The sequence below is a fragment of the Octopus bimaculoides genome, chromosome 1 (assembly GCF_046866305.1).
Source record: "Octopus bimaculoides isolate indiv1 chromosome 1, ASM4686630v1, whole genome shotgun sequence".
NCBI lineage: Eukaryota > Metazoa > Mollusca > Cephalopoda > Octopoda > Octopodidae > Octopus > Octopus bimaculoides.
Genome location: NC_142928.1, coordinates 162,894,128 through 162,908,062, shown reverse-complemented (window position 1 = coordinate 162,908,062; position 13,935 = coordinate 162,894,128). Strand labels below are relative to the sequence as shown.

The 13,935-nt window shown below is 38.4% G+C and overlaps 1 protein-coding gene across 1 annotated transcript in view; it reads right to left on the bottom strand.

Moving 5' to 3' along the window:
- The window catches only part of LOC106884413 (WD repeat-containing protein 19), a 131,529-nt gene that overhangs the window by 29,975 nt on the left and 87,619 nt on the right, over window positions 1-13,935 (bottom strand). The window contains exons 23-28 of the mRNA XM_014935776.3: window positions 11,284-11,359; window positions 8,676-8,758; window positions 4,154-4,294; window positions 1,502-1,591; window positions 1,258-1,382; window positions 23-132 (exon numbers count right to left, since the gene is read on the bottom strand). Of these exons, the coding sequence (XP_014791262.2) occupies window positions 23-132; window positions 1,258-1,382; window positions 1,502-1,591; window positions 4,154-4,294; window positions 8,676-8,758; window positions 11,284-11,359 (625 nt within the window). The remainder of the gene's footprint in view (window positions 1-22; window positions 133-1,257; window positions 1,383-1,501; window positions 1,592-4,153; window positions 4,295-8,675; window positions 8,759-11,283; window positions 11,360-13,935) is intronic.

Here is a 13,935-nt window from a genome sequence, read left to right as displayed (position 1 = left end):
TTAAAACAAAAAAATAACTAACCTGATCATAATGTTGACTAAGAAGAAAGAACTTGCCAGCCCATAAATGGTTCTGTTCTCCAGCAAAATAAACAGCAACATTATGATAGATCTCTGGAGAAGCATCATTACCTAGAAACAAAAATATTATTTTCAGACTTTTGACAGTGATATTAACATTGTTGTTATATTGTTATGTCCTGCATTATGACGGCATATTTCGTCGTCTCTGCGGGACTGGCCCGAACAGCGTACCTTGCTGACTGACATTACTGACTGTGTCAGTCCACTATTTATTAGTAGTGGACCAGCCCACTTCTCACCTGGGGACATCTGCCACAAGTGATCCATAGTTGAGAAAAATTATGATCAAACATATCTTCCCCCACCTCCACAACCATCCCATATTTTATTCATGGAGGCTTAATCTCTGCAAAATTGAATTACAGTCTACCTGTCTAGGAAAAGCAGTAACTCAAAATAAGAACTGATACAGGATAGAAATTATTCTTTCATCTGGTTGCAAACAACCACTCTAGTGTTAGGGGCATGATAAAATGCACCCAATTCATACTGTAAAAACCATTAAATTAAAACAAAATTGGCAGGTTATCTCTGTTGCTGTTTGTGTTGAATGACAGTTCATACCAGCATGAAAATGGACATTAAGTGACAGCAACAGTGAAAATGGCAACAGCATATCTAGGACTACATTATCAAATGTATTATTTGTCTTTAAATTCAGAAATGCATTATTTTACAGTAGTCAAGCAATTGTTTCTGACAGGTCCAGTGGCCACACAGATTCCTTCATTGGTTTGTGTGTGTTGTTGTTGTTACTTAACCTAGGACTGCCTTGATCATGCAGATCTACTGATAAAGGAGTGCCAGGTATGACTACCCCATCTATTTACAGACAATAGTGTATCTAAAACTAAACTGTCCAATATGAATGTCCTTTTCTAATTTCGTTGAGTGTGAATTAAGGGAGAGATAGCTTTTAATTATAGCAGACTGGGTGATTGCATAAAAACTATCTCATTAACTTGTCAAGTTGTCTTTCCAACTCTTTTTGTGATGATTTACATCCATTTTTCTATGATGGTAAAACAGATAATTGTTATCAAAATTCAAGCTTCTTTTTTTATTAATTTGTTCAAAATTATAAAACAATATTTCTTGCTATTTAAAAATAGAAATGGAAGAAAAGTAACAATACCTCAATTCAAAGCAAGGTCATAAAATTATTTAACTTACCAATAATCCTGGCATAGATTTCCATAGCATCATGCATCTGAGCAATTTGGAAAGCTTCATCATTACAACCAGACACGACCAAAAACTCAATGGCTGTGTTGAAGTCATCCAACTTCTGAAAGAATCTATTTTTGAAAAAAATATTTCATAGTGTCAGCTAAGAGAATGATCTAGAATAAATACAGAATCTGCACAATGAAAAACAGAGAGAATAAAAAACAAAAACAAAAAGAGAAAAACTTACTGAGAAACCATTTTAGCACCTTCTACTGATTTTGTTTCTTTGACAATCTGAGCAGCAGCTTCAGGATTCTGTAGGAATTCCAGATAGATTCTGCAAAATAATGGGTAACAAAAAAGTCTAAATGGAAACATGGTTCAGCTGTGTATTTTCAGAAACAAAACACGACTGACCTAGTCAAATGCTTCATGCTTTAATTTCATTTCTTAGGCCAGGAACATCTCGTTGACAAGAAAATTTTACTTTGATCAGTAAAACTTTTTCCATTGTCAGTGACAGTTTTGTGATAAATGTACAAATGTTCTCAAGAGACACTTAACTTAGATTGTGCTTACTTCCTATTTCTATTTCGTGATGTTGAAATCTTTCCCCTGGATAGGATGTGCCATATTTGATGGCATAAAAAACATACTTTTCTCCAAAATAAACGTCTCAAAAAGTCATCTCAGGTCCTATATACATAACTGGACCTCCCATAAACTGATTTTGTCCCTGATGCTCACTACTATATGCTAAGTTTAATCCAGACAGTCTCTTCTGTATATCCTGACTTCATAATGATAATAATAATATTTACTTAAGCATTAAAGCACAGAGCAGACAGAATCATTAGCATGTCGGGCAAAATGTTTAGCAGCATTTCACCCATCTTTACATTCTGAGTTGAAATTCCACCGAGGTCAACTTTGTGTTTCATTCTTTCAGAGGCTGATATTATCAACTTACCCCTTCTCCTGAAATTACTGGCTTTGTGCCAAAATTTGAAACCAATATTTACTTAAAACTTATTAATACTTGTACTGTAATGTTTTATGTACTGCCAGATTGCTTTAAATATTACCTGCTTTAATGCTCTAAAAGTTTTCTTTCTAGAATATATGAAACTGGGATGCATCAAACATGTCCATGCATCTTTTATGCCATCAAACACTATAAACCATTAGCAATATGCTGTGCTTGAGAAGATTCGTCAAGCCAATTGAAATCGTAGTTATGGCTGTTGCCAGTGTCATGTGAATGGCACCTGTGATATCATAACTGTGGTCGTTGCCAGTAGCATGATCTTCGAATGTCAGGCCTCACTGAGGTGATGACAAGTGACTGAGACCTTTCACGATATGTTATGCTTAAGAAGGCTCATCAAGCCAAGTGAAATCATCGTCATGGCCGTTGCCAGTTTCATGTGAATGGTACCCATGAAATCATAATCATGGTCGTTGCCAGTAGTGTGAACTTTGAATATCAGGCCTTTTGCAATATGCTGTGCTTGAGAAGGCTCGTCAGGCTAAGTGAAATTGTAATCATGGCCGTTGCTGGTGTCATGTAAATGGCACCTGTGCCAGTGGCACATAAAAAGCAGCCATTACACTCAGAGAGATTGGCATTAGGAAGGGCATCCAGCCATAGAAACCATGCCAAATCAGACTGGAACCTGGTGCAGCCCTCTGGCTTACCAGTTCCAGTCAAATAGTCTAACCCAATTTGACTGATGATGATTTTTAGAGGATCTGTTAGCTGTTCCCAACAATTTAGTGAACTGAAGTATTTAAATTATGTGTCATACATATGACTGCAATGGATTTGAACACACTACCTACAAGTTGAGAGCCTAATACCTCATCCACTCAGCCACTTTGTTCCTGCTTTATAAGATTGTAATTAATATGTTACCTTGCTCTTGTGATACTGCATTCACTCATATCTAAGAAACAGGTCGTTGACTTCTCTAAGAACAGTCATATGACACTGTAATTGATCAGTTGATTGATAGTTACATTAACTGAGTATTCTGATAACTCTAAGAGAAAGAGAGAGAAAAGTTGTCAAAAGATAAAATCAAACAAAATGTCCTACTCAAATGATTGTTATTCTAATGAACATGAAATAACATTACAGTTACATGATGACAAAACATGAAGCACAAACTTAAACATATACCAACCATACAAGCTAATGAGGAAACTCCTATATGGTTGCTCGACCTGCCAGAAATAGAAGCTAAATTTCTCCCACACACTTTAATGAAATGATTTTCTTTCTTTTCTCTTTATGATTTGTTGGCTTGTTTAAATTTCTCCCTTAAAACCATCTTTTGTGTATCCACAAGAGATCCATCACTGGATTGCTTTTGCAAAACGAACACCTTACACTGAAGCATCTTCTTGAACAAACTCTCTTGTCTTTACTACTGGCAGCCCATCCTTTGGACTTCTGTTCAATTTTTGTATCAACCAAGCCAGAAGTAACATGGCAGAATAATAAGATTGATAAGGCAGTTAAGGCTAAGAGAAGGGCTTGGAAATACTGGAAGGATAGCGGTAGCAGGATGACTAGAAGGGCATCTAGGCATCAGGTGTGCTTTGGTTGGAGGTGAGGCAAAAAAGAAGAGATTTTGCACATGTCCTGCAACATGAAGATCAAAGATAGGAAGTGTTCAGGATTGCGAGAGAATGTACTAGAGAGAAACCTGATGTTATTGGTGAGAAATGTATTTGGAATGACGAAGGTAAACTTGCCATCAATATGGAACCCCCCAAAAAAACTGGTGTGGAAGTGTTATTATGAAAAGCTGCTGAATAAGAAGAATGTTTGGGGTAAACAGGGACCACTCCATGCTGACCCAATAACAGTAAAGCCATGAAATTCATTTCTTACCGAATGACATTATCCCAGTCTTTGGCTAGTCTGTAAGCTTCAACAGCTTCCTTATAGTGACCATCAACTTCTTTTGCTTTTGCATACTGGATATGGATCTTGGAAGATGTTACATTGTGTAAAAGTTCTCCTACTTTGTTCCTGGAAGTTAAATATAAAAACAATTTGCAACAGAAGGATATGTATAAAAACTTTACATCAACTGCCTCAGCTTGTTTAGAAATCACCCAGTGTAATAGAAAAGATACTAATGTCTTTAAGGGGTTATTTTCTTTTATGTTAAATCAAGGAACAAAAGGGCAGTGCCTGTGAAGTTTTATTTTTTCAGGGTTCAGAAACTAATAGGAGGAAGTTATCTTCAGTCCAGAGACATGGTCCAAGTAACCATCATTACACTTTCAAGCTGAAATCCCAAGTGTGACCATCTGAGACTATGGATATTATTGAGCCATCTTATTCTTGGTCTATCCCTAGGTCTCCTGCCTGTTGGCACAATTTGTCTTACCATTCTTTCTTGTGACATTCTGATCACATGCCCATTGTACCAAAACTGTGACCTCTCAATGCAGAGAGGTAATGGCTTGATCTGGAGATAATCCCTGATCTCCGAGACACACACCTTGTTGAGTAATGTTATCCAAGATAAAATCATATATCACAGTGGCTTCTGTCGTAACTAATGGAAAGTTTTTGACCTAGCACTGCAAATTAAGAAAGTATTTATCAGCTGAATCATTATGAACTCTTTTGATGTTATTAAAGACACCCAAGGACCAGGTGGTGGTGTTAAACCAAGCGACAGATTAAATCTATTGTCCAAGAACTCAGAATGTAAAGAGCTAGAACAAATACCACAAAGCATCTCTTCCAGTGCTCTAACAACCCTAACCATTGTACCATCCTGGACTGGTACTTTATTTTATCAATCCCCAAAATGATAAAGTTGATCTCATAAGATTTGAACTCAGAGCATAGGGAACCAAAGCAAGTTCTAGGCCTTACTGACTGTACCAGTTTGTCACCTAATAAGATATTAATGTAATAGAAAAGATAATATATCATTAGATCTTATGTCGTAGAAAGGTCACTATATAATTAGAATTTGAATATTGGAAAGGTTTTTATGTATTTAGGTTATGATTGACTGTAAATCCCAGAAGAGATGAAAAAAAATTTCATTTGATTGACTGTATGTTTCCATAAATCTAACAATAAAAAATTATGTATCATGGTAGCTTCTATGTCAGCTTTCATAACTAATGGAAGGCTTTTGGCCTAGCACTGAAAATGTTTTTAAAAAATCATTTAGCAGCAGAATCATTATGAACTCTGGTTACAGCACTACAACATGGTCAAAGATCACGGGTCAAAGGCTGGGACTAATGAAGGAGAAGAGGAATATACAATCCCCACCACCATTCTTTTGCATCTATGCATATTCAAGGGAGCTGTGCTTTCTCATAAGACCTTTCTATAAGTATCTTTATTAGAGACACAGAAGATAGAAACTTACTGCATCAGTACCTTAATGACTGTGATAGCTGTTACTTTCAATAAGAGCTCAAGAATGGAAATAGGAAATTTTTATTCACTAACTATGTCCAGACTTGTCTCTGTGATCAAGAAGCTTGCTTTGCATTCATCTGGTTTCAGGTTCAGTCCCACTACAAAGCACATTGGACATCTTCTACTACAGTTCTGATCCAACCAATGCCTTATAGGTAAATTTATTAGATGGAAACTGTGTGGAAACCCAGTGTGTGTGTGTGTGTGTGTGTGTGTGTGTGTGTGTGTGTGTGTGTGTGTGTGTGTGTGTGTATGTGTGTGTGTGTGTCTTTGTGTTTTTCCCCACTACCACTTCACAACTGGTGTTTGTTTGTGCTCTGTAACTTAACAGTTTGGCAAAAGTGACCAATAAAATAAGTACTAGACTTAAAGATTAGTGCTGGAGTTGATGTGTTCAACTAGACCCTTCAGTGCAGTGCTTCAGTATGGCCAAAACATAATGGCTTAAACAAATAAAAAAATAAAAGAATACATATAAGGCCCCTTAAGCAAGGGAAAACAGATATAGTGAACAAGTCAAACTTCACTTCACTATTGGTATTTATCTTAACAACTTTATGGATATGAAAGATAAAGATGGATCCAGACATTTAGAAATGTCAAGAACTAAATTAGTTTCTATAACGCCTATATTCCAGCTTTCTTCTGCTTGCAAAACAATGTCTACTGAAAGAATTCAACCCAAATTTGAAATTTAGCCAAATGCTTTTCTGCTGTCTTAAAAACTGTATGGACATCTCCGTGTTACAGTAACCCCAAGTGCAGGTATGTGATTAAGATGTTTGTTTTGCAACTGTATGATTTTGGGTTCAGTCCTACTGCATGGCACCTTCAGCAAATGTCTTCTACTATATCCCTGGGCTGACCAATGCCTTTTGAGTGAATATGGTAGACAGAAATTGTGAGGAAGCCTGTCGTGTGTGTGTGTGTGTGTGTGCATGCATGTGTGTGAGTGTATGTTTGTCCCACTCCACTGCTTGACGTCCAGTGTAGGTTTGACTATGCACTCAAAACTTAGCAGTCCAGCAAAAGAGACTGATAGAATAAGTACCAGATTAAAAATATTAAGTACTAGGGACAACAGTCCAATGACAGAAAACAAGTAAAGGATACATAACACAACTAGAATTGAATATTTTTGCCATTCTGCGAAGGGCAACATAGCATCTGTAATGTTATGCAAACTGCTAATCCCTTCAGCCAACAAGCCAACATGCTGACACCCTAGCCACCTCTTTTATCAGCTCTAATCTCAACTTATGACCTTGTATTCTGCAGTTCAGCTAGTTAACCTTACAGCACCTGTGTTATAATATAGGAAAGAGATAAAAAGATCTTCCTTGTTTTATAACTGAAATGTCAGGAAAAGAAAGAGAATGGTACATTTCACTGAGAAAGCTCATTCTGTAATCAAATTACCACAAATGCCTAGCAAGATGTGTAATAAACCACATATAAACTGGCACTTGTGATAGAGAAGAGACCAACAAAACTGAAGGTGTGCAGCAATGGTTTATTAGAAATTGTGATGCATAGTAACAAGGTAAGTCTATAATCAGTCAGCTATCAGGCTGAAAACAAATCTCTGGTCACTCTCTGGATAAGAAGGAGGGGAGGAAGGAGAGTGACAGCTGCATCCCTGGCACCAACCAAACAAGTGCAGTACGTGGGAAGGTGGGGGTGGGGAGTGGGGAGATGAAGATAGAATGTTTTAAATGATTTGCCAACAGATTTTGAGGAACTAAGAAGACACACTTCCTCCACTACACAAGAAGGCATGTATATGGTCATTCAATCAGCAAGAAATAGCAGCCAAATCCCAACATATTGTTTTAAACATGAACAAAATAGACACTGCAGGCACAGGCACAGCTGTGTAGTAAGAAGTTTGCTTCTCAACGACATGGCACCTTGGGCAAGTGTCTTCTGAAGCTTTGTAAGTGGATTTAGTAAACAGAAACAGAAAGAAGCCTATATATATATATATATATATATATACACACACACACACACACACACACACTTTTGTGTGTGTGTGTGTGTGTGTGTGTATTACCCCCACCACAACCACTTAGCAACTGGTGTTGGTGTGTTTACATCCCCATAACATAACAGTTTGGTAAAAGAAACTGATAGATTAAGTACCAGGCTATTTCTGGCAGGTAGAGCAACCAGGTAAACAAGTGTGATAAATGTATTTCTATAATAGGAAATCTGAAGTGCCTACAGGATGTTTTTAAAGAAGTCGTTGTCGTCTTCTTCACCGCCACTGCTACCACCACCATCTCAACATCCTGTTTTCTATGCTTGCATGGGTCAGATGGAGTTTATAGAGGCAGATTTTCTAAAGCCAGATGCCCTTTTTGTTGCCAGCCCTCACCAGTTTCCAAGCAAGGTAATATTTCCCCATGGCCAGACCTGTTTTTGCAGAATACTGGAAAGGAATGACTTTCATTTACTACAATTATGCCATGTCGAGAAAAGGAAACACAAACATAAGCATATTTACAATGACACAACATGATTCCTTCAGTTTCCTTCAACCAAATCCACTCCCGTGTAGAAGACACTTGCCCAAGGCACCACACAGTGGCACTGAACCCAAAACCCTGTGGTTAACAAGCAAACTTTTCCAATATATTCTGCCATGCCTGTATATATTGGAATAGTTTCCCATTGCTTTTATCAAGTGCAATAGAGAACTTGAACGTAGATGATAAAATACCCATTAGTATATTGTAGCTAACAGCAGTGAATTTGATGAAGCTATTTTAGCTAATCAAACTGATTGGTCAGAGCCAGTGAGAATTAAGTGTCTTAGTTAAAGCATTAGTAACAGTATACAAGCCACTAATCCACCATTAACTTGTATGACATAATGTTGTTTAGGCCAGATGACAAATTTGCTGAATCTATAACACAGCTTTCAAAGGTTAGGCTATAAGATGATATATACCAGTTCTTGCATTTGATGTAAGATGATGCAGCTTTGTCATAGAAACCTCCTTTTTCATATAAAGCAGCAGACTCAGCCCATTGCTGAAACAAAAGAAAAAGGAAACAGACTAATATAGTCACAATGTCATGAAAACATATAATAGAGATATTTTATAATAAGGTATAGTAAACATAGCATTGATGCTAAAAGGAATTATAGTCATCATCATCCAGTTGAGCTTGCTGAGACATTTTCAACCTGCATTATTGAGGAAGGTTTTTCAGGGAAGCATCCAGTGCCTCTGATGAGTTGATCTATATATGTTGTGTTTGAACAACCTACACGTGTATGGCCACGCTTTGGCAGCCATAGCAGTAGGTCACTTGCCAGCTCTTGTTCAGCTTGCCACAAGGCACCAGTACCTTTTCCTTACAATGGCAGAAACAGGCAGGAGATCTCTATACAGTTGTTTCTTACTGGAATGAGTTCCCCAAGATATGTTTAAGAATGATCTTAACATTCGGGTGTAAGTTCCACCTGGCTTGGACTCCAGTATTCTTGGTAAGCATCCAGACTATTGTTCTATATAAAAGGACTGATCTACTGTAGTACAGGAAAAAATTTCTCTTAAGGTTGTCTGACAGGGTTGATTTCCAGACAACAACCAGTTTGTTTAGGACCAACCATGCTTTGGCAGATTTTACACCTGCATGGGAAGATCAACAATGACACTAGGAGAGTCTCTGGCCTCACCCTATGACACAACAGCAACGAGGTCATCTCATGGTTTAAGACAGTCACAGGCAACCCACAGCCTTTCTGAAAGGCATGCCTAATGAAAAAATTACCTCAAATTTTCTTAGTAGTGATGATGTGCCATGCAGCTTGTTTCTCAAAAAAGGTTGACCATGGCTGGGTTTAAAACCAATAGTAGCAGAGGCAGAGCAAAGTTCACCCAATTCAATAGAGCGGATTTTTTTCCATCTATAAGGTAGGTTTTGTTATATAAATCATTGAACTTAGCTAGAGCCTGTACCGAAATTAGTGATGATGATGTAAACATCATCATGCATGCCAGGAAAGCCCTACTATTCAACAAGGATTCAATGTGGGTTAAGCAGACTAACCTGGAAGTCTCCTTTGATGTTGTAATGTGAGCATTTAGCAGTGCTGATGTATGTGACCTTATAGGATCTTTTATTCTAGATATGCTCAGTAAGCAACTCCCCACAAGTAGCTTTGGCCTTTATAGGCAAAGGGCTCATGTTATACCATTCCTTTCAAGCATTTCTGATGATTGACAGGATTCCAAACTTCTGGTAAGAAACCAATTGGTAATTTGGCAATAATGAGACTATAATACGCTAAAGCAGTAAAGTTTATATGAAATACAGTTAAAAACATTTTAGAGACTCACAACAATGTTAGGGGGAAATAAAGGAGTAAAAACAAAATACATATAATACATACATGTGTAAATATATATATATTCCTTTACATGTTCCAGCCCAAAGGCTGTGGCCATGCTGGGGCACCACCATTGTATATAAATATATCTAAATGTGTGTGTGTGTGTGTGTATATATATATATATATATATATATATATATAACAAAGTTATTTTATTCCACATGGGTAGAAATATAGGAAACACAACATACAAATTCAAATCAGGAGAAATTTTTACCATTAAAAATCACTTTACATGTTCTTCAAGGAATTTAATATATGCTATCAAATGTCAAGGATGTAATGAAGATTACATAGGTCAAACAAAGCTTACTCTAAGAAATAGACTGACCATTCACTGACAACAAATATCAGACTCCAGTACTAGACAGATTCTACTGAGTGGACAGACATATGTGCAAAAAGGACTGGACCTGGAACCATGGGCAAGTGTCTTCTACTATAGCCTTGAGCCAATCAAAGCCTTGTGGGTGGATTTGGTAAACAGAAACTGAAAGAAGCCCATTGTGTATATATATATATATATCTGTGTGTATGTCTTTGCATCTGCGTTTGTCTCCCCATCCCTGTTTGACAACTGGTGTTAGTGTTTGATAGAATAAGTACTAGGCTTAAAACGTAAGCCATGGGGTCAATCTGTTTGACTAAAACCCTTCAAGGCAGTGCTCCAGTATGGCCACAGTCAAATGACTGAAGCAAGTAAAGGAATAAAAGAATAAAGAAATAATGTGTATGTATGCATATATGTACATCTCTCTCTCTCTCTCTCTCTCTCTCTCTCTCTCTCTCTCTATATATATATATATATATATATATATATATATATATATATATATATATATATATATATATATATATATATATATAAATATATATATTTGTATGTATATATATATACATGCACATATACATGCATATATATATATATATATATATATATATATATACACTCATGTACATATATATAAATATATATATACACACATATAGATATATTTATATATGCACATACACAATGATACACACATACATCCACACATACACACACAAACATATACATACACACACATACACACAAACAAACAAACACACTAAATTATGTATGTACTTATACACACACACACACACACACATAAAAGCAAAATTAAACATCTACCTTCATTGATTCCAGAATTTCTGCACAGTCCTTGTGCAAAGTACGGTTGGATATTTTCGAAGCAATTTTGACGCCGCTGGAAAATAGAAACATGAACATGAATAACACAGCTAAGAGACCAGCCATAAATAACCATCACAAGATTTTAACAGCTCAGCCTTGTTGTAGCCATTCCAAGAGATCTTTTATTGAGCAGCTATGATATCTAAAATGGGAAGAAGAGTAGCAGTAATAGTTGATTTATAAAGCTTTGATCTTTCTTTTATTTTCATTTTTTCCCATTATAGGTAATGGTTCAGAGAGGATGAGATATATACAGGGAACATTTTAGAAAAGCTGAAAAAAAAAAAAACAGAGAGGGAGAGAACAGAAAGAGGGATGTGGTGATATGTATGTTATGCTTGAGAGTTTTGTAATAGCAAATGTTGAAGCAACATATAGCTAAGATATACAGCACTGTATGGTTTGTTTCCTATATTGTTAATGGAATTGAAAACGAACATAAAGATAATCTCATGGTTCTTAAATGCAAAGTTAAATTGACCAAGTCTAATTTTTATAGCCTAATTCTTGACAGCTTACCTATCATCATCATCATCATCATCGTTTAACGTCCGCTTTCCATGCTAGCATGGGTTGGACGATTTGACTGAGGACTGGTGAAACCGGATGGCAACACCAGGCTCCAGTCTGATTTGGCAGAGTTTCTACAGCTGGATGCCCTTCCTAACGCCAACCACTCAGAGAGTGTAGTGGGTGCTTTTACGTGTCACCCGCACGAAAACGGCCACGCTCGAAATGGTGTCTTTTATGTGCCACCCGCACAAGCCAGTCCAGGGGCACTGGCAACGATCTCGCTCGAAAATCCTACAGGAGCCAGTCAGGCGGTACTGGCAACGGCCACGCTCAAAATGGTGCATCTCATGTGCCACCCGCACAAGAACCAGTCCAGGGGCACTGGCAACGATCTTACTTGGCTTGCCGGGTCTTCTCACGCACAGCCCATTTCCAAAGGTCTCGGTCCGTAGTCATCGCCTCGGTGAGGCCCAATGTACGAAGGTCTTGCCTCACCACCTCAGCCCAGGTCTTCCTGGGCCTACCTCTTCCACGGGTTCCCTCAACTGTTAGGGTGTGGCACTTTTTCACGCAGCTATCCTCCTCCATTCTCACCACATGTCCATACCAGCGCAATCGTCTCTCTTGCACGCCACAACTGATGCTTCTAATGTTCAGCTTTTCTCTCAAGATACTTACACTCTGACGGGTATTCACATTGACATTACACATCCAACGGAGCATACTGGCTTCATTCCTTGCGAGCTTACGTATGTCCTCAGCAGTTACAGCCCATGTTTCACTGCCATGTAGCATGGTTGTTCGTACGCATGCGTCATACAGTCTGCCTTTTACTCTGAGTGAGAGTCCCTTTGTCGCCAGCAGGGGTAAGAGCTCTCTAAACTTTGCCCAGGCTATTCTTATTCTAGCAGCTACACTTTCAGCGCACCCACCCCCACTACTAACTTGGTCGCCCAGATAGCGGAAGCTATCGACTACCTCTAGTTTTTCACCCTGGAATGAGATAGAAGTTGTTTCCTGTTTGTTTGCAGTCTTTATTGCACCTGAACATCTGCCACAAACAAAAACTAACTTGCTAGTTAACCTGCCTTTGATGTTGCTGCACCTCTTATGTGTCCATAGCTTGCACCGGGTACATCTTATAGAGTTACTACCTACTCCTTTTCTACATACTGAGCAGGGCCATCTACCTGAAGGGGTTTGTGTTTTATCTACCTTCCTACTTATTAGGATTTTGGTTTTAGCTAGGTTGACTCTAAGGCCCTTCAATTCTAGACCTTGCTTCCACACCTGAAACTTCTCCTCTAGTTCTGATAGTGACTCCGCAATTAGGGCAAGGTCATCAGCATAGAGGAGCTCCCAGGGGCAACCTGTCTTGAACTCCTCTGTGATTGCCTGGAGGACTATGGTAAATAATAGGGGGCTGAGGACGGAACCTTGGTGGACCCCTACCTCTACCCGGAATTCATTGCTGTACTCATTTCCAACCCTCACCTTACTGGCCGCATCTCTGTACATGGCTCGCACAGCTCTCACTAGCCATTCTTCTATCCCAAGTTTCCTCATTGACCACCAGATAAGGGATCGGGGGACCCTGTCAAAGGCTTTCTCCATGTCAACGAAAGCCAGGTACAGAGGTTTATCCTTGGCTAGGTATTTCTCTTGCAACTGTCTCACTAGAAATAAGGCATCAGTAGTGCTTTTACCTGGCACGAACCCAAACTGCATCTCATCTAAATTGATTCGCTCCCTAATTAGTTGGGCTATGACCCTCTCTGTAACTTTCATAACCTGATCTAACAGCTTGATGCCTCTGTAATTATTTGTATCTAAAGCGTCCCCTTTACCTTTGTAGCAGTTGACTATGATGCTGCTACACCAGTCATAGGGTATGACTCCTTCGTGTATCACCTGGTTCGTAATACGGGTGACTAGGCTATAGCCAACACTGCCAGATATTTTGAGCATCTCTGCAGTGATTCCTGATGGGCCGGGGGCTTTCCCGGTCTTCATACTCTTAATTGCTTTATCTACCCTGGTACTATCAACTCGGATAGCTGGTCCCTCTATTGGGTC